General features: G+C 35.6%; 1 protein-coding gene and 1 long non-coding RNA gene across 2 annotated transcripts in view; both read right to left on the bottom strand.

Annotated features, from left to right (window-relative positions):
* Window positions 1-2,204: 2,204 nt before the first annotated feature.
* LOC137653354 (uncharacterized) lies at window positions 2,205-4,981 on the bottom strand. Its single transcript, XR_011046453.1, has 3 exons — window positions 4,376-4,981; window positions 3,877-3,957; window positions 2,205-2,323 (listed from the first exon to the last, which is right to left on the bottom strand). It is a non-coding gene; the product is annotated as an uncharacterized lncRNA (long non-coding RNA).
* Window positions 4,982-6,101: 1,120 nt separating this feature from the next.
* LOC137653755 (BRCA1-A complex subunit Abraxas 1-like) overlaps window positions 6,102-21,674 on the bottom strand; it is a 64,289-nt gene continuing 48,716 nt past the window's right edge. The window contains exons 5-7 of the mRNA XM_068387379.1: window positions 17,949-18,077; window positions 17,126-17,292; window positions 6,102-6,944 (exon numbers count right to left, since the gene is read on the bottom strand). Coding sequence (XP_068243480.1) covers window positions 6,328-6,944; window positions 17,126-17,292; window positions 17,949-18,077 — 913 coding nt within the window. The 3' untranslated portion in view covers window positions 6,102-6,327. The remainder of the gene's footprint in view (window positions 6,945-17,125; window positions 17,293-17,948; window positions 18,078-21,674) is intronic.

Genomic DNA, 21,674 nt, shown 5'->3' with positions numbered 1-21,674 from the left:
GAGCCCAAGGCAGAGAGGACTGACCTGTTCCACAGCCCATTTGAGAACATTTTGATTTCTAAGTATAAATTTTTGGACTTTCTAAACTGTCGTTGAACGGTTGTAGACTGACTGGTTGAGACAATAACTAAGGGAGAGATTAGCAGTACAGTAGTTAATAGCCCTCTTGCAAAACCCTTAGTACCCAAGGATTTACTGACAGTCGGGACCAGGTATCTAGGAATTGAAAGCCTACTTCCAATCGAGGCACAAAAATGAGAGTTGAATGACAAAAATCAGAAGTTAAACTGTCAAAAGACAGTGTCAAATGGACAGTGTTGCACAGGAAAAATAAAAAAAGACATTGTCTCAATTAGAGCTAAGTGATGCAACACTAACGTAATACTTGCCCAGGCGGCCAACATAAGTAGAGAATCGTGTACTTGCCAAAACAAAGTACAGTAGCAAAGAGATATTTTAAATTGCTAGCAAAACAAGCCACTAAGGAGCAAACACCGAATGAGCTAAGTAATTAGATACTTGATGTAATGCCAAAATACTCATCCACACGGCAGACATAGGTAGTGAAGCATGTAGCCTACCACCTCCTGATGACTAAAAATATTGTCTTAATCAATATGCCATTTTTTCTGCAACTGAAAGATAAATAGACTGTGTTTCTCGAAAGTAACTTTGCAACCAAGAATTGCCTAGAATTTTATACGAGTCATATATGGTTGAAGAGAAATTATCATACAAAGATCTGGATATTGAGAAGCGACAATCCTTGACTTTATATTTTGTTAGGGTTCAAGCTTCACCCTCCATAATTTTCACAATTTGACAAGGGCCTCAAAATTAAAAATGTCAAATGCAGCTCTAAAGTCAAGGCCAATCAAACGAATTTCCTGAATACAATCAATGAATTTCCTAACCACAATCAAAGAGTTTCTGAAAAGCATTGGAAATTGTAAGAGGGACATCACATGCCTTATGGCTTTTGTGAAGCTCAAACTAGGGAATACAGGATTATCTTCAGCATACCTATTTAGACATTTTGTTAAAATACATTAGATAGTATGGTAATTATGGAAACTGGGCAGTACTTAGTAGGACTAGAGCTACCACAAACTCATTTACCTATTGGAGTAACATTACCAATTCTCAAAAAAGTGCAAAAAGAATCTCTTCTTGCAAACTTGAAAAGAGTGAAAGACAACTTCAGAGCTTATCAGCTGTCTTTATAAGAAAAATTTATTAAAAGGCTACTCTAGTTAATTAACTTGAAAACAGATCCATCTACAGTAGTTTAAGCAAACGAAGAACTGTCAAGTCTACGCCAGTGTGCAGCTTTAAGGATAGCTCGCCATTTAAGATCGTGGATTATACCAGAAAGGGCTCGTTTATGGTGAAATTATATTCCTTTCAAGTTACAGCATAAACTCGAGTAAATGCTCTTAACTGAGTATAGTTACTTTTTAAAAAGATTATAAGTCTCCTGTTTCTCCAAATAAGCACATATACAAGAAGCACTGAATCGGGGTTCATCCTCATTTAAGTATTTCAACACTTAGAAGGAATACCCCTTTCAATTATGCTGACCAGATTTTCATTTAAGAGAACAAAAAGTCCTAGATTTCAGCAACACTTTCTATCCTCAAAAGGTCTAAAAGTGTATTACTTTATATAGCAGTCTTAAGGACCTTATACAAGTTGAGGCAGATCTGAAATGTTAATTCCTGTAGATAGATTGACTTCTTACATGAATTTACTGTATATAAAAAAGAAACCAATCCAATTAAAACTGAAAAAAGTAAGGGGTTTGGTTTGAAAAATTTGTGACACTGGCCAATCAAGGTTATGACCATGACAACAACTGACATGGCATTAGGAGAATTGCTATTCATGGAGCTTTCTTAGCACAGATGAGTTGATATGACTTTAGGTAAGACAAACTTCAACCTGAGCAGCCTGAGGACATAGTACAATTTTTACATGACAGAAGGATCCCAGCTAAAGAATTCTTTGTAATGATGCTTTCCAATAAATCACAACCACATTTCTTAAACAAATAAATAATTCAATGACTTACCTATATAAGAGCAATCTCGCTCTTATGACTGAAGGCAGTCTTTAAATCCCAAAATCTTAACCGAGGTCTATTAAAAATAACTATAAAGAAGGTTAGCATTTCTTTAGAAACCCAGTAGCTTGCGATTAACCTTGAGACTTGGGTGGTCCTAGTTACTAGTCGAAAAAGGTTAATGATCTGCCTGCTCCAAGCCAATTCAACAACATCCATCTCTAACATCCTTTGATTCATAGGTACACACATTTGCAACAGCTGAAAGATAGACAATGTTTCATCAAGACTGTATTAAAGTTAAACATGATGTAGAAAAGCAAAATAGAAATAATGTAAGTTCATTTCATCCAGGTAGCCATCAGTTCCAGAAAAAAGTATGTGGCTCATCAAGGTACAACCATGGTTGCACCCTTTCAAAACTTAATTATCTATGTACATAATCTATTCTACCTAAGTGAGGAAAGAACTGGTAAAAGCTTTTAATAGATACAATAACATAATGGCATAACCAAGATATGCAACTAAAAAATCAATGGTGAACAAGAATAAAAGTAGCAGCAGGCTTTATATTAAATAGGACATTTAATAAACCAATTGTATTTTCAATCAGTTTACCCAAAACAACAATTGCTAACTAACAAAATGAGAGTTGCAGGGTTTTATCATATTTTTTTTTATAAAGTATCATTAAACTATGCAATATTTGCTATACCTTTTACATCATTTCATTCTTTACATAGTCTTAAAAAGACAGGAGGAAGGGTGGTAAATTTGGTGAATGAAAAATTAATTCCCAGCTGATAGTTGTTAATATCTACTTGCGAATTAATAACAAAATAGAAGTTTTGAAATAATAATGTTGAAAACAAAAGAAACGCTACTTTCGTCTTATTTGCAATTGTGATGCGTTAACTATCAAACCTAGCGAAAATTACTATGAAAATATTTGAAATTAATCTTTACTTTAATACATTGTTTGCAATGTTTCTTTTATCAAATAGTGTCCTATCTAAAATTTACCCAATGTCTTCTCATACTGTTTTGCCTGCACAAATAGGTATAAAATACATATTCTCAATTTACATGAGGTCAGCTGGTAAAATATACAAGGATGTCTGATGCTATAAAAATAAACCTATCAATCTGGTGATTGTTAATTTTAGGGCAACAGTACAATACCTAACAACTTTATAAAATGCTGTAGACAACTTTTCATATGTAAGTTAGGTAAGCTTAGCTTAGTCTATCTACCATAAATTGACGAAATAATTTAACATTCAACTTACTTTGTTATAAAGAGTTGATGGCTTTATAAAGGCTCTCTGGCATTATTAGACATGTTCTCTCTCTCTTTTATCATGGTTATCAAACTCTTTCATGTTATCAACCTCTTTTAGGCTTACCCTTACCAATAATCTTCTTTGACCCAATTGTACATGAATAATAACAAATAAAACAAAAAAAAACCATAAGATTTAAGCCCCCCCCCCCCAAAAAAAAAAAAAAAAAAAGTTTCATGGGTGTGCATTGAGAGAGGACTACAAGAGTTCAACTGTACAGGTTTTAGCAAGTCAATATTACCCATTCAACCCTTGAATATACAGTATTTGATATCCAAACCCAACATGTTGGAAAACTTTGTTCACACACCGATTTATTTGAGGCGAGATGCAATCAACATTAGAGATTCCACTGTACCTAATAAATGTCAAATTAATTTCATATCACTTATATAGATAGTAAAGTGAAAAGGGGCTGAAACAAATATATTAAATAAATTAGAAAAAAAATTGAATGGAGAAAATACATACCCGATGGTCAAGAGGACGTGTGTGGTGAGACTACCTTCTTTTGACTGACATACAGAAGACTAGTGATCCTGAAGCATTAGACTGCAATATATGTAATAGGATTAGTGGTGTTTTGACGAAACATACACGTACGCAATTATAGAATTCACCCGTTTGAAAAGTAATAAGGGATGAAAAATATTCAGAATAGAAAATACACTGGAGAAATGTCTTGTGAATATTGACAAAACTGTCGGCAGCCCTGTGGGGCAGCACAATGAAAAGTGACGTTGTTAGTTAACGCACACCTGAGGCCCAACACGGCGCGTCAGTGTGGTAAGATTACCTTCTTTTGTACAACAGACAAATTGATAACACTGGAAACATTTGGAAAAGCAGTTTAAACATATATAGATGATTAATGGGGTTGTGATGACACTACTGTACTTCAAAGACAAAACTTGGGTTGGAAAAGTAAAAAAAAAATATATCTTTTAGAAAAATAATAAGAAATCCTTACCTAGGTCACCTACATTCTCAGACGGGTGTAGAACGGCATTTCGTTGTTCCGGGGGATGTTGATGAGGGAGAGGTCTAATTGGTGAGGGACCTATGGTCGTGGTTCAATCACGCCCCAGTTTACTATACCGACACTCATAGAGTGAGCGAGCTGGGTTTATTCCTGGCATTCCATGCATCCTTTTTTTCTCTGCTATATTTAGCAATAAATATGCCTTAGAAATGATGCTAGAGGAGCATTTCACTAGGCGACACAGGTTCCTCGCCCAGAAATAGATTTTACCTTCGTCAAAATCCCTTTAATATCTACAGAATGAAAAACAGAACTTATGAGATGTGGCTACAGAAGGAAAATTTTAGCCAATGACTGGCTTCCAAGACCTAGATCAGGTTTTCCTTTGCGTTAGTTAACATCTAACAAGGAGGAATAACAGATGTACTGTCTCCAAGCATTGACCAACCCCAGATAAGGTTAAGTCAAACCCTTACCTTTAAGGGTAATTTATACTAAATAATACAGAAGTGAAAAATAAATAAAAGCTCACATTTAGTAAGAAGCCAAGTACAGTATATCTGCAATAAGGAAACATGAAATATTTACAGAAAATTACTAAATTAAATCTAAGAAGTTATTAAATTACAAACTACTTATACTGTAATGAAAAGAAATGACTACTGTATATTATTTTCCTATATAAAAAAATATTTAATACAGTATGCATTGAGATTAAGATGTGCATATATAAAATTTAATTCAATTGATTAATTATGAATAAAGGAATATTAGCATAAAAGTGTCCATTTGACAACATTCATATAAAATCATGTAATTTATTCTTTATTACAGAAGTGTAATATAACATAAAAATAAGAAATCTCCGTGGAGAGAAGAGTGAATGAGCTACAGGACCAATGAGAATAAACAGTTCAATGTACAGTTCTGCATAGTACAATTCTATTACAAAAGTTTTTTTTTTCTATAAAAAAGAACTATTTACATGACTAAAATTACAAACAATGAACAACAGGGTTTATATAAGCAAACTCTTTGTCTACAAGACCTTAAAACTTTCATTTAATAAACATTGGCCCCCATGATATATAAAGGATTTTGTGGTATACAATGTTCATGTGCTCTGTTCCAAGCTGAAAAGAAATCTTTAACTATTTCTTCACCTCATTTCAAATGCTATAATAAACCTCAAACACAGGAGTAAAAATTATTCTATTTGTGGTTGAAATTTTCCTTAAAGATGGCATACATTTATCACCACGGCAAACGGCATTGTAACTGACAAATTTAGATTTCGCTAATATAAGAAAACCTATAAAATAAAAAGTGACAACTGCCTTTGAAATGAGGCAAGATTACTCTATATTCTATTCAAAATTTCTAGCTACAATACCTCAAATTTTTTTCATAATCATTACATAATGCAACAGGAAGCATATACATTAATCTATCGATTTAAAAAAAAATTTTTCCAAAATCCACGTGTGATTATCTGAACAACATAATTTAAAGTTTTTCCTTTTGTTCCAATATGAGAATGCATACAGATAATAAATTAATCAAAATAAAGTTTTTTTTATTCTTATGATGGAGAAAAACTGGCCAAACTGTCTTCTTAATGTCCATAACTTATACTTTGTAACATGAAGTACTATAACTAGTCTAGTTCACATCATTTTAAACATGAGATGTTGATTGTTGCATTAATAAAAAAAAAAAAAAAAAAAAAAAAAAACTTCAAACACCCCACTCACTATATTATGATCACCTCAAAACTGAAGTGAACAGAAACCAAATATCTATAATAGAAGTCAAAGAACTAGAAAATTTATGTAGGTCAGGTACAATATAACTCAGAGAAATTCTTATAACTTGCATTCAAGTAAAATACTTGGTAACAATAAACTTGTCTTTTGTTTCTACTATCTCATTACATGAATTTAAAAATCTTGGGATCCAGAATCAGATTTGCTACCCCAAGCTTCTTTTTTCTTGAGTTTATTTGGCTTATTACCCTTTGCATTTGCAACAGCAGGGCTCTGACTTCTAGTAAGTTTTGACTGCGAGTCTTTAGAAGCTGTTCGTGCAAGAGTTCGAGCAGTTTTAGGTCTCCCTTCAAGAAAATCATCCTGTGAGTTCCGTTGAGAAGACGCACCACTACTACTTTTGGAACGTTTGTTAAGTGTCACAGGACTACTTTCGTTTGATCCCGCTGATTCTGATGAACGTCTCTGAGAAACACCTTCAGCTCCTGACCTCGCACCAGTCAAAATTCTCCCAGGTGATGGGGTATTGGTTCTAGATCTGTTCGATCGTTTTGTGGGAGAGCCTCGCCCTCTTACCTGTAACTTCTCCATTTCTTTATTAACAAAGCCAAATGGATCAGAAGAAACTTTTTCTTCTTTAGTTGCTCTTCCTCTACCAATGTTCTTCCTCCTTACTGAACCTTTAACAGGACTAGACTTTCCTCTCTTGTTTTGCAAATGACTAGATGAAAATTCTTCAAAATCCATGAGGTTTGAATCATCACTCAAGTTGACATTCTCGGGAGTAAAATCTGAAAACAAAAACAGTGACTGAGAACCATTTCCTTCAAGCATCAAAGGAATAATATCACATGGAACTAAAACTAAAAGAAAAGATTAATGACATACAGAAAGAATAGTTTCAATAAATATCTTTTCAAAGACATCTAAGAACTATCAATTCCTTTTAATTCAAAATTTCAAAGGATATAAATAAATCTAAAATAAAGATCAAGAAATATTGTGATGTCTATTCTTATTACCGTACAATGTAGCAGAAATATTTACTTAAGCCATAACTCACTATCTTTAATGGTATCCCATATTTATCTATACAGTAACCCTTCACTATATGAATTATGAACTTATAGAATTTTGCCAATGCAAATACAGGAAGACATAACTGAAAAAATTAATATACATAAAACAAAAATACAGAAATTATGGCTAAACTTTAAACAGCACCTATAAATGGTAGGTTAGTTCACTGCGTGGGTACTTGGCAGCAAGCTGAACGTCATACTGTACTATATTCATTGATATCGGTCTGTCCCCTGTATCCAGTGTCCCATAGCAAGTAAAAAAGTGGTCATGATCCCTCTGAGGCTTCTAAGAAACAGTAGGGAATAACCATGAAGATGAAAATGGTAAGATACTGCAATAGCAAGTAGAAAAGGGGGAAAAGAATGTACAAATTGGACATGCCTTTAATATGAACAAGTCCACTATCAGTATAATTAAGAACAAAGAGAAAATACGAGTAGATTTGGAGACTTCTTAGCCAATGTACTCTTTTACACTATTATTTCATAGTTAAGAGGGAAAGTGATAATTGATGGAAAAACTTCTTGGCAGTTGAATCCCAGATGAGAATCAACAGAGTGCGCCTCTAAGGATGATACTTATCTAAGAAAAAGCTAACAGCATTTACAAAGATTTGAAAGCAAAATGTGATGAAGCATCAGAGGTCACATCCTTTATTGCCCGCCATAGTTGGTTTAATCGCTTTAAGAGTCAAGTTAACCCCCACAACATGAAAATTACTTGTGAGGCAGCATTGTAGCTGCTCAGGAATCTCCCGAAATATTTAGGCAAAACCTGCTGCTTCCTCCGGTGCCTTAGATGACCGCGGAGGTAGCAGCAGTAGGGGATTCAGCATTATGAAGCTTCATCTGTGGTGGATAATGTGGGAGGCTGGGCTGTGGCACCCTAGCAGTACCAGCTGAACTCGGCTGAGTCCCTGGTTAGGCTGGAGGAACGTAGAGAGTAGAGGTCCCCTTTTTGTTTTGTTTCATTGTTGATGTCGGCTACCCCCCAAAATTGGGGGAAGTGCCTTTGGTATATGTATGTATTTAGGAAAATTATCGAAGGAGTCAAGTTTTTACTAGAGCAATTAAATGTTGATGAAACTATTGAATTGGAAGTGGATGACGACCAGATCACATAATTCTGAGGAGGAAAAATCAATGACTGGATTCAAAGCGGCAAAAGATATGCATTCTTCTACTCAGTGGCAATGCTTTAGGGGATTTGAAGCTAAAAACCTCGTTGTATCGTGTAGAGAATTCGAGAGCCCTTAAAATCATAGCCAAGGCCTCTCTTCCAATTGTTTGATAACGTAATTCTAATGTCTGTGTTTCAGTTGCAGTATTTCAAGACTAATTCTTCCATTACTTCATCCTGGAGGTACAAAAATCTTGCCTGGGGAAGGATATCCTATTCAACATTCCTTTGCAGCTGGACAATGCCCTATACTAGGTTACACACCCATTCACGAATGACATTTTTCCAAACATTAAGGTTATTTTTTTCCCATAGATACATCACTTATCCAGCCTATAGACCAGGGAGGAATAGCGATGCTTAAAAAAAATTACTTTCGTCATACTTTCCAGCAGGCAGTAAAGTCGACTAAGGACGGAAAAAAAACACCTTAAGGCAGTTTTGTTAAGGCTAAAATATTTACAAGGCTGTCAAGAATATCAACTTTGCTGACAAAGACAGCAAATATGAGCGGGTGTGGAAGAATGTGATCTGGCAATTTGGTCACGATTTTCGTGGGTTCAAAATGATTGAGGAGGAATTTAAAAATATCTTCAATAAAAAGTTAACTCTGAGGAAACAGTTGGAGTTAGAATTAGAGGAATATAACCTTGTTGAACTGGTTTTAAATCCTTCATGAAGAGCTAATAAAGAAAGACCCTATCAGACTGGAAGCTCAGAAAAAAATAGGAAGACAGAAAACTAAGTAAAAACAGAAGTTGTGAACCTACTAAAGGATTCAAGACAAAAATAATGGTAGAATCATTTTCTCTAATTGTTGAGTCACATGTAAAGTACAATAATATGACCGGAATAATAAACGCTTCAAAAAGATTTTAGCAAATGTTCATGATACACTCAAGTATTACTGTAATACAAATGAGGAAAAGAAAAGATCCACCACACAGCAATCAATAGCAGGATCAACTGATGGAAAAGCGATGAGGTGGGAGTTACGGGTGGGTTGCAAGAAGTTTAACTCTAATGAGGTTGGACCAGCAAAAAAATTTTCAGCTTCCGAATGCACTCGAACACATCTGGTTCGTATAGTGAAGGATTACTGTGGTATAAAATTCAGACATATAGCTCCTTGATAATTCTAAGAGAGATCCTTTAAATACTGTACAGTGGTACCTTGGTTTACGAGTAACTGAATACGAGCAAATTGGTATAGATGCATTAAAAGTCAAATTGGTTTACGAGCATTATATCAGTCTGCGAACAAAAATTTGCTTCTGTATGCACATTGTTTGTGGAAACGTACAGTATTAATGAGACTAGCATGCAATACGCGGAAAGCAATCGCTCAATGCACGCACGCCACCCACGCAGTGTTCACGCGATTTGTAAGCTTTTTTGTTTTGTCTAAGCTTGCATCCCAGCCCCATTGCTAAGACTTTAACTCTTCCACTCTCTGAGTTGCACTCATAGCAGCAACTTCTATATGCAGTATTGCAAGCTTCTTAGGAAGTATTCTTTGTAGAGTGTATTCTTTATCACATCCATAAATATCTGCTTACAGTCACTTAAAAACTTGTCAACAAGACTAGGCAAAGGGATTGAAACAAAGTTAAGAGTTTCTTACAGTATTTAAGAACCACGTGGTTAACTAAGTCAATCATATTTCAATAATCAAATTGAAATAAACTTAGATTTTATCCACAGTCAAGAGTAATCTGGACAGAAGCATTTGTATCTAACAGGACAACAGTATCTTTTTTTTTTCATTTCAGCCTAATGGCTATAAAAAAAATTACCCTTATTTAAATAACCAACATACAATCATGGCTTAAAGAATTACTATTCAACAATTTGCCAAGATCACAAGATTGGGTAAGTACTGCCCTGTAATCACTTTAAACAGAGACCTTTCCAAACAGGTCTCTGTGAACCAATCAAGATGAATATTTCATCATCAAATCACAAGGTGTATTTCTCATACAAACTCATTAATCATGTAAAGCCCAAATCATGGCTTTAATGTACTTACTCAATCATATTCTAAAGGCTGGAAGATTGAAAACATAGAGTAGCTAAGTACAATTGTTTGAACATGGATGTCTATGACTCTTCAGTAGGTAGTAACTATCCTCGTAAATATGTTGCATACCTTAGACCTGACACAGCAAGAACCAGGCATGCTAGTTAGGCAAAGGAATATCATTAATGGGCATTAAAAATGTGCTTTATGGTAATAAAAAAAAATTTATTTCTTCATAAAAAACCCATTGTGCTCTTGAGCAGTACTTCCCAAAGACATTCTTGGAAAAAGAATAGGTGAGGAACCTAGAGTTTAAAGTAAGAATTTGTACTCTGTAAAAAAATGAAGCAAAGAAATCAATCACCACCATGTAAGATACAGTACAAAGAAACTACAGAAGTCTGCATCTCTTAAAAGCTGGGTCATACACAAACAAGATGTTCAAAGGATGAAGAGTAAGAGTATGTTACATCATCTGTCTCTGGTAAAAGTTGGCCTGCCATGAGTAAGTCTCAATGACTACAATAGAATATCCTAGTATGAAAAATATCTAAAGTAAAAGGGCAGAGGTTAATTAACATCATACACCAACATTCATTTCAAAACTCTTCTTAATAGTGCTGTAACCAAAGCTATGAAACCTTCAAAGGAGCAACCATTGGTGCGGAAGGGAACATAGAAAAGTAGCGGACATAGCAGCTGCAGCACTACAGCAGTTAAAATGTCAGACATGACTTTAACAGGACCTCCGCCATGGACCTCCAACAAATATTACAGGTGAAACTGGACTCACCTTATAGGCTTCAATAAGTAGACAGACCAAATGAAGGTCTGTCTCTAAAAAGACGTAAAGATATAGCAGGCTTTACATAGCAAACTTTGGAAAATTTAAATTTTGGTATGTGAGTATGGAGGCAAATTACAAAATCATTTTCAGTATAAAGCATAACACATAAAAATGGCATAAGAGAGATCACTACATTAATAACTTACACTGAAATATATATAAAGTTCTGTACTGTATATACAAAACACATAAATCACCAAATTAGTGATAAAAGCACTAAAAGAGCATAAAAGGAATCATTAGAGATATTAATCATGGATAGCAGAGCGTGGTATAATCAATACCAAGACAAAAAATTTACTTATCTTAGATAAGACAAAAATTATCAATCCAACAGATTTGAAATAAATACATGTGGATTGATTTGACAGTACAGCATAGTGATAGTAAGCAACATTTAAAAAAAAAACACAGAAAAAATAAGTTGCAATACTGACAAGACAGCAAAATACAAGTAGGTAATTACCAATATCCATATCATTTCTTTCACATAAAAAATAGGTTAGATTACACAAGAGAAAACAGGAAGTACAAAAAGCCCAAAAGTAGAATAGAATATGTTGTAACAAAATTTAAGTTCTTTTCTCACGTCTAAATTTAGTTTGGACGAGTATAGTCCCATTACATTTTTAGACACCCGTACAGTTCCAGATCTAAATGGCCCTTTGTACAGTAGTTTAAAGGTTTTTAATCTTTGTCAAGCCCATCTTCCAGGAGAAAGGCGATACAGTGGAGGACCGATAAAATGTTCTCATAACTGTCAGTTGGAGAAGCTCCCTATCCATTATACCGGATTGATGGGAATCCAGGCTATGCCTCCTTTGCCTCATACAGATCCATAAAACCATATTTTCATACTGTATTTACCTTCAGGATTTCCATCATGGAATAATGTCAAAATCAGTTGGAAATTTCTTAATGATGGGTTATTTTCTGCTGCAGTTAATACTGTTCATGTTTTGCATTATGAACATGGATGGTTGTTAAGAATAGGCTAGCCATCAACCCAGTCTGATCAAAAGTCACGACAGAGGATAAAAGGCTTGTCTTGTTTTTATCATCCCCTACCTGCATAGTATAGTTGAAGTATTAATAAACATTCTTTAGGTTCATTAACTGTATAAAATTCATCATTCCATGATAGTGAAATTCTACCAATTATTGATTGAAGGGAAACTGATAAAAGCTATGCATGTAAAAGTCTGGCCTAAATTGTGCTCTTGATTGATTTCCAGCTGAACCTCTTCACAACTGGGACTGATCAACAAATTGTGAATGAAAGTTGTGTGTTTGTAAGTTATCTTGGATTCTGTTGACATAAAAAGGTCATTTGTGATGAGAGACAAGTGTCTCACCAAATACAAATGCCAAAACTGCCAGAGCAGGGCTAGTTAAACTCTCAACGGCATTGAAATTTACAAACCAATCATTACAAAGAGGGGGAAATTGCTACCTACCGACAAGCTATGAGCAGCCAGGCATATACAGTTGCTCTTGGCTATTTTACCTCTTCTGTCTTCAAAATCTATAGTGTGTGTACTGTCATGTGTAGAAACATCAAGACTACAATTTTTGGACGTATGACTGATAGGCTTTGTATGAACAAGTGAAAGATCTACCAACTGACAATTTCTGATGAGTTTAGCAGAATCAAAGGATATGAAGTTGAATATAGTGTATTATTCCTGTAATAATTCTTCTTGGGAGCTTCATAAGACTTCATACGAGCTAGAATTAGCTCTGCCGAAAATTCAGGAAAAAGTCCATCATATGAAATTCTACAAGGCTCAATCCAAACAACCAAGGGAGAGGATAGGTAGCTCTGTTACCTTTAATGGCATATATATGACTACCCTAAATTTGTCATCCAAGCATATCTGAAAAGTATGGTCTGAAAGAAATAGTTTTATAATTCCCAAGTAGAATCATTTATTTGGTTGCAGTTTCAAAATAACATACATATTCCTATTGCGGACATGTACATACCGAAAGCATTAAACCACACCAAGCACCCAAATATTAGTACAAAATTCATTAAACGAAATAAATATGAAACACTGTTAGTGATTATGACAACCTCTCTCATCATTCCCCATAAAATTATCAATCAACCAACACATAATTTTTGGTGTTATTAAAACCATATTTAACAAATAAAATTAAGTGGCAAAGCATCATGCACAAACTAACGTTAATTGTATATACTGCATGTATATCAAATCTAATACTGTACCTCAAAGTAAACGGAAGTTTGCTATGTAGTGCCATCCTTCTCTGCATTTGACATGGTAGACCATAGCATCAACAGCTTATGGAGAATACTACATTCTCAAAAGGAGCAGTTTATTTTATACTTGTTGAAATACATGTCAAATGCGACTAAATTCAAGTTCCAAATACAATTTTAATACAACCCAACATCTATCACCAACCGATTACCACTGATTTCATGATAACTTCTTCCTTTAGCAAACACACTGGAATTCATAAGCCCCAATTCCTTAAAGTCTTCATCCCATTACTTCCATACCTGCTACTTTTCTGACCAACAACATCATTCCTCCTCATTAAATTAATTTAATGTTTGGAATCTCATTCTATTCATCATCTATTGGACACTCTACCTCAGATCTTTCAACTGGAATCCTAAGTCATAGACCCTGACATTCTATACTATGCTTTTTTAAACTTGCGTCATTTTCTGAAGTCTTTACCCTATTTAGTAATAGGATATTACTATTTTCCAGTAGTTTAGCAAGCTCTCTCAGCTTCATCCTTGTTATTGTTATTCTTTGGCTTACTGTGATCTCCATACCTGCTTCTCGGTCCACAGTGTCCCAAAAGCAACCAAATTATTTCAACTCTTCTAAGACCTGTCCTTATCATCATATTCATCTCCTCCTATGCCCAATGACGCAAAGTGCTCGGTTGGATTTTGCCAGTCGTCTCTATCAAGAGCTTTCAAATCAATACTTCTCCATTCATCATCTCCTATTTCAAACTTCCTAGTACTCAGCCATATAGGCCTGGGTCTTCAACTCTTATAGCGCCTTGTGGAGCCCAGTTAAATGTTTAGTGAACTAATCTCTCTTGAGGAGTGCAAAGAGCATACCCAAACCATCTCCATCTACCCGTCACCATGATATCATTCATATTGGCACTTGAGTAACCTATCCTTCTACACAAAATAATTCTGAACTTCTCTCTTTTCCCCATTTCTCCTTGCCATAATATTTCTATTATAATATTTTTAATTTATAATATTTTTAATATAAATTTTCTTTACCAAATGCTATCAAATAGTCAATTATGTCCTTACTATCTAGACTCCTAAAGGATTTTCAACAATGTTCATTTACCATTGCACTACCCAGAAATTAAATGTAAATCTTTGATACGGTGTACCCTTTGTTATGCAATTGATAAAGAAAAAACTTTTAGATTCACAGCAATTAAATCTACTTTTTACAAACAATAAAATTAACTTGCAATTACATAATGTATTGAGAATTTCCAAATAAACACAATCTGGAAAAATAGTAAAAAGAATAATCTTAAAAACAAAGCACACTTACCCTGACAAACTAAATTTCAAAGGCTTTAACCCTCAGGGTGCTATTTCAACTTCACAATTCCATGATACCCTTTTGTGGAATACTTTTTCAAAAGGTACGCTTAGCTGCAAAGCTTAAATTCCACTTGGAACCATGATCCTTTAAAGAAATTGGCCAGAAATGACAACATGAGATCAACAGTTTGCCCATGCAACCATTGATAGGAATTTGTCAAAATCATTAGGCCTTAGATATTTCAATTTTCTAGCTGTCTCACTACAATTACGAGTAGATTTTGATATTTGAGTCTGGCAGCACAAATGTGTCAAAAAACAACAGGCTTTACAACCCTTTAATATATAACATATTTCTTGTGGTCAGGCTGCTGTAAAGAGTAAAACAGGGAATGCAATACAACATTATATACCAAAGAAATTCTGTCTTCCCTGCCCTCGGGCCACTATATCAACTTACAAAGCCTGGCCTCAGTGTGTATAAGGGATACCCACGGGTTTAAGCTTTAATGACTCCGTCACAGCATACACATACACCGAATCGTCTGGCTTATTCTTTACACATTCTCCTTTTTCCTCATATAACTGACAACACTAAGATAGCTGAAAAATTCTTCTTCATTCGAAGGGCTAACTACTGTGCAGTACTGTAATTGTTTACTGACTACTTTCCTCTTGCTAGGGGCAGAAGAAACTCTTTAGCTATGGTACGTAGCTCTTCTAAGAGAAGGGCACTCCAAAATCAAACCATTGTTCTCTTGTCTAGGGTAGTGCCAAAGTCTTGCACTGTCTTGGGTTAAAGTTTTCTTGCTTGAAGGTACACTCAGGCACAATATTCTATCTGTTTCATTTTTTCCATTCCTGACCGAGCGATTTTCCCTGTTGGAGCCCTTGGGCTTATAGCATCCTGCTTTTCCAATTAGGGTTTTAGCTTAGCTAAGAATAATAATAATTAGTCCTTGGGGACCACCACAGATCAGTTTAACCCCACAAATGGGATTTTGACGAAGAAAAAACTATTTACGATATATAAACGCCCAGGTTAGCATTGCCTTCTGAGTTGGTAATGGCTCTCAGTGGGTAACATATCTTCAGTCATAAGAAGAATTCAGCATTGGAGGGGGTGATGAGTTCAATAAAGCCTACACCCGTGGGTCTCAATAATACATATCAAGTCGGTGCCTTGCACGTTTTACCCTATACCTAGGCCAGGAAGACAGTATTTCTTTAGCATATCATGTCTTATTGATTCCCTGTTCTAGCCTTTACAGTTAAGTCTTTGGGGACCACATAGCACCTCCCGAAAAATAGTTTTTCGTCAAAACCTGGTTTGAGGTACCAGCAGGAGTAAGGGTATTTGATAAAAATACACGAGTCAAGTAAAAATTTCTCAATATGATTGATTCTAAGAAATATGTTATTATCTTTTATACATATGATTTTATAACATGATAATTAGTTACTGCTGTTGGCTTTAATAAAATCTAATACTGTACTAAATGTTCATAAATTATCTATAGATGCATAGAAAAGAAAATAATGCCAATGATACAAGATCATGACAAAAGGCGACATCTAAATTTTCAATCCTCTAATCTTACCTCATATTAAGGTCTTTCTTCTTAGCACCTGTTATTACCCATTGTTTGGGCTTTCTATACATTTAAAATCAAACCTCTTCCTTCACCAACTTTTGTCATTAAAGATCAAAGCTTCAAATAAAATGCAGAAATTGAACTTTTGAAAATGTCTTAGGGTGCATGGCCCTGCTGAGGTACAAGAAAGGGTGATTAAGAATTTTCTACAGTAAACACTACATGAATATTTTCCAACACCTCTAAGTCCCTAGTTAGGAGTTCAGAATGAAAAATAATTTGACAAATTACGATAGAAATTTCAATAATATAATTGAAGAAGTTATTACAACAGAAGATTTAGTGGCATTAAAAAAGCTAGAATAATGGAGTAAAATGAGCAGAGTAACTGACACCACTAGCTTAGGTTAATGAGTAACAAGTATTTTCGTACACAAGGGGAGCATAATTTTCCAGAGATAATCAAATACTAAATACTAAAAACAAAGATTTAAATACATCCCTTATTTACTATTATTTGAAAAAGATCATTAGATTACCCTGAAACATAAGAAAAGTTAAATTCTTGTTGAAGTTGTAAAATTTAGCAAGAAGTCCAGAAAGATCGATCAATAGGAGTAAATTATGCGTGACTAAATAGCAGTTATAAAATTCATAGGTTTCAGCCTCTCATATCTCACCTAATGGAATGCCATCATTGCAACACAACATTCTTAACGTTGTAACTTCTTGCAGTATCTTCTCAAGTTCCTTCTGAGTATCTGAAAACTTTGGTAATAAGGTATCCAGCTTCTGGAGGAGCCCACTATGCAAATTTTCGGCTTCTATTATCCCCGGCTCACTATTCCTGTGGGGAAAAACAGGTAATACATAACAATTGTCAATGAAATCCAAGTTTCATCAACCTTTTGTACTTGAAGATGTAATAATAAAATTATTCATGTTGTCAAAGTGATTTCAAAACATTAGCAAGAAATGTTATTTTCATAACAAAAGAAACTTTACATAATAAAAAATGTGCAGGTAATATACATACACAATATTAATTTTTATTTATCGATATTCAACATTAATTTTCATAAGATATAACATCATTAACCCTTTTACCCCCAAAGGACGTACTGGTACGTTTCTCAAAAGCCATCCCTTTACCCCCATGGACGTACCGGTACGTCCTTGCAAAAAAATGCTATAAAATTTTTTTTCATTTTTTTTTGATAATTTTTTGAGAAAATTCAGGCATTTTCCAAGAGAATGAGACCACCCTGACCTCTCTATGACGAAAATTAAGGCTGTTAGAGCAATTTAAAAATAATATACTGCAAAATGTGCTGGGAAAAAAATAACCCCTTGGGGGTTAAGGGTCGGAAATTTCCAAATACCCCGGGGGTTAAAGGGTTAACAGTGTTCCAATTTTTTCAACTTTTCTAGAATCTATTAAAATCATCTTCAAGAGCCAACACTGCTAGAAAATATAAAAAAGTAACATTGCTCAGCACTTACTTAAGGTTAGAAAGAACCAAATTCACTGCCGACGAACTATACAGAGCCGGGTTACGAGGTTTAAGTCTGTATTCATCTGTAGATGTGTCACCCATGTTGATTACTTGAAGTGGAAGCCCTTCAAATTGGCTGAAAAGGAAAATAAAAGTCTCAACTAGAAGCAAACTAGAGAAAAAAAAATAGGCAAAAAATTCAAAGATAAGACATTGTACTAAGAATGAATGAATGAATGATTTAAAGTTTTCAGGCATCCTGACATCTAAGGTCATTGACGTATTTGTACTAAGAAATACGTAAAAAGATAACAAAATGAAATTCAGGAAATTATACTTTGACACCTTCATCCACAAAGTCAGGTTCACAAAAATCAAGAAAATCAAGCATATTAAAAAATCAATTCTTTCGTTTTGCTTTTAAGAACACTAGATCTATTCAATTCAGTACTATAAAAGGACAAATTCTTAAGACAAAATGAATTTCCTACTTTCATATTTTTCTCAAATTTCTAACACTTTTAATGTCTTCAGCCTCACTGTGGCTTGAGCAAAATTTCATACCCAGAGTTTATCATTCAAGACTAAAATAACAGAACCTTCCTTGCAAGAGTGGTATATTTTCTGCATGTGTTACTATGATTCAATTTAAAAATTGAAATTGAAAGTTGAGCACAGATTTTGGTAAAAATTATATGATCCTCTCCAATCTTAGAGTAACATTGAATAATATATGTGGGAAACTTGAGAGAATAAAATAAATTTCAAAAGTACAGTAACTTATATTTTTCCTACCTATAAAAAACTGATTCCTTTGAAACACAGATATAACTTTGCCAATTGAATTGGTAAAAAGCTAGTTGCTTTGACAGGTGGCACAGCCACAAAAGGAATGATGGAAGCAGGAACAATGCTCACCCTCAGCTGGCCTAAAGATCCACCTGACAGAGCCCTAAGGTAATGGTTCGCAGGCGAGATCTGTCCCTCCCTCCCAAAGGAGAAGAGTGCACGCTAAAACTCCCTAGGTACTTTTTGTGAGGGACCACCAGCACAACTATCACTACTGGTTCTTCCTTCTAAGAAATTATGTCTTAAGAAGAGAATAGGAGGGTTAAGGAATTGGAAAAGGAAGAAAAGTATATCGACTCTTCTCCCCTTGCCAACAACACTTCCTTAGAAGCATGAGTGGTTCAGCAGTTCCTATTAATCAGGAACAAGTCACCACTTCTCTATTTGCTTATAGGAGTACAAGGAGCAATACCAATTATAAGATCAGTCCCCAGCATTTGTTCTTTGCTTTGGCATGAATAAGACTCCTCAATCACAATTGTCAGATAGTAATAAGAGTAGTAAGGAGTCTTGATCTCATCCTGGAATGACTCCAAAGAGGTAGAGGTGCAAGCTTAACACTTAGGTGGACACTTGTGTTAACACCCGAGGAATGAAAGAGGCACTTTTGTAATGATTAAAGGCCTGCATGCACTAAAAGTCCCTTGAGTCGCCAAAAATACGAAGTCTTCCTCTCTGGAGACTGAGTATGGAGCAAAAGGTCCAACTGAACACGGCCTAACAAGTACTGCTTTAACCAAAAGTAGTATGGACTTGTCCTCAGTTCCTGCAACTACTCATGAGAAGCCTACGGGAGAGGACTGGATAAGGTAGTACAAGACCTACCACATAAAAATTCTGGATTGTATCACCTCGATCACATGTCTAGAGATAGGACCTTTTACCTGCAACTGTTGAATCAGCGGTGCTGTCACCCAAGGCTTATGATTGATAACAGACCCCAAAGGTACCATTTGATGAGCGAGTTCTGTATTGGCATGAGGAGGTAGTGTGAATAATACCCCACTGGCCTAGCATATGGAACTGGAGATTGATCTGGTTAGAACCAACCACCTGCAACTAATGAAACAGAAGTTGCTTTAACACTAGGCTCACAATTGCTAACCAACCCTGGAGCTACAGGTATGAGACAAGTTCTGTACGACCCTAAGCACATGCCAGGCTAGGAAACACTCATCATCACATAGCCTACAGTACTCATGTTCTGTCCAAGAAGGAAAGCTCACCTGCTCTAAACGCAACCGCAGCAACCGTAACACCAGTTCACAATCACTTGACGACCTTGAAAACAACAGTTAAGAGAGTGAACAAGAGCCATTAAAGGTTTAAAGATTGCTTATGGATGACAGAGACAAGGGACAGTGTAATGCCCTAAAGACTGACCATAGAGTATATATATGCATATGATCAGTGCCCAAGCCTCCTCTCTACCCAAGCTAGGACCAGGGAGGGTGAGGCAATGGGTGCAGTGGCTCACCAGGTAGACCTATAGGCTCCCCCAAACCCCCAATCCTTAACTCACAAGTATAGTAAGGTTGCACACTACGTGAAATTATCGAGCTTGCGTGAGTCTTAAACCACACTTCAGCAGATCGTCAGGAAGACATTTCCAATAGGCTACCACAACCATAATAGCTTCATAGTTGTCTTCTCAAGGAGGAAATGTCTGATGAGGAGAAAGGAGGAGGGAGAATAGATTGATAAAGGAGGAAAAAAGAGAATACACTCTCCCCCTTGCCAACCATTCTTCCCTGCTGTTACAGAGGAGTCATGGTCTGGGTAAATGAGGAAAACTGCACTCCATCTGAGGAGAAAGCTACATGAGCTATAATAGGGGTTTTGTTACAAGGAAAACACTGGAAACATTCACAAGCACTGCAACACAGGGGTCACCATCCAATGAACACTGTTGACACTAGATCAGCCCTCCAGACAAATAAGTACCACTATCAGGCCTACAGGTAATTTAGACATTCAGTCCAAGAGGCAAAGAAACTACTGTACTAAGAAGTGAGATGGGTTACCCTCAGAGTTCATTTCTCTCCTGATTGGAAGGGCGACAATGACACTCCTAAGATGGGGGAAGCAGCATTCAGTTACCTCTTCTCAAAGGAATAAAAATCTCAAATTTTTTTAGTAATTCATATTTTTCGTAACTATACAAACCGAGGCCTTTAATAGAAGTACAGTATGCGTTGAGCAAAACTGGATAGAGCTGCTGAAACTTTAATGAGGTTGTGGCAGAGAAGCCACAACCCCAGAGCTCCCATTTTGACATTAAACCTAGGACTTGAGTGGGGTTGAGTTGAGAAGTGTAACTTTAAGGATGCATGTCTAGAGTATATAGTTATGAAAATTAACATAATTAACCCTAGTTTTATATACAGTACCGTAAATACATAATGGAGACAAAAGTTGAGATCATTAAGATATGGCATAAAACAATCAGTATCATCCCCGCACATACTGCTCCTCCTGGTACTTACCATTTCTCTTGGTACGTAGCCTCCTTGATCTACAGGGAGAGGCGTATGCAGGGAGAACGTCGGAAACACAGCTACATACATTAATCCAGTCCATTTCAGACGACATCTTCTTCAGACAAAGTAGCAGCACTCGGTCAAGGGTACTGCATTCGGTATGAGACCAAGCAGGTTTTAAAAGTAGTGCTTACTCAAGTTTCTTCCCTTTTAAGGAAAAAACATCCAGGAAGGGGGATGACCACTCTGTGACCTGACTGGCACTGCATGTGCCCAGCTCTGTAAAAGAGTTGTGAGTGCAGACATTTCTTTCTCTTATGGGGCAACTCTCTGCATTCACTCAAGAAGGGAGGTTCCTGGTACAACACTGTCTATCCCATGGGGAAAGAAACAGTAGGAGTCAC

The sequence above is a fragment of the Palaemon carinicauda genome, chromosome 14 (assembly GCF_036898095.1).
Source record: "Palaemon carinicauda isolate YSFRI2023 chromosome 14, ASM3689809v2, whole genome shotgun sequence".
NCBI classification, from domain to species: domain Eukaryota; kingdom Metazoa; phylum Arthropoda; class Malacostraca; order Decapoda; family Palaemonidae; genus Palaemon; species Palaemon carinicauda.
The sequence above is the reverse complement of the archived record's forward strand: the minus strand, read 5'-3'. Positions and strand labels throughout refer to the sequence as shown.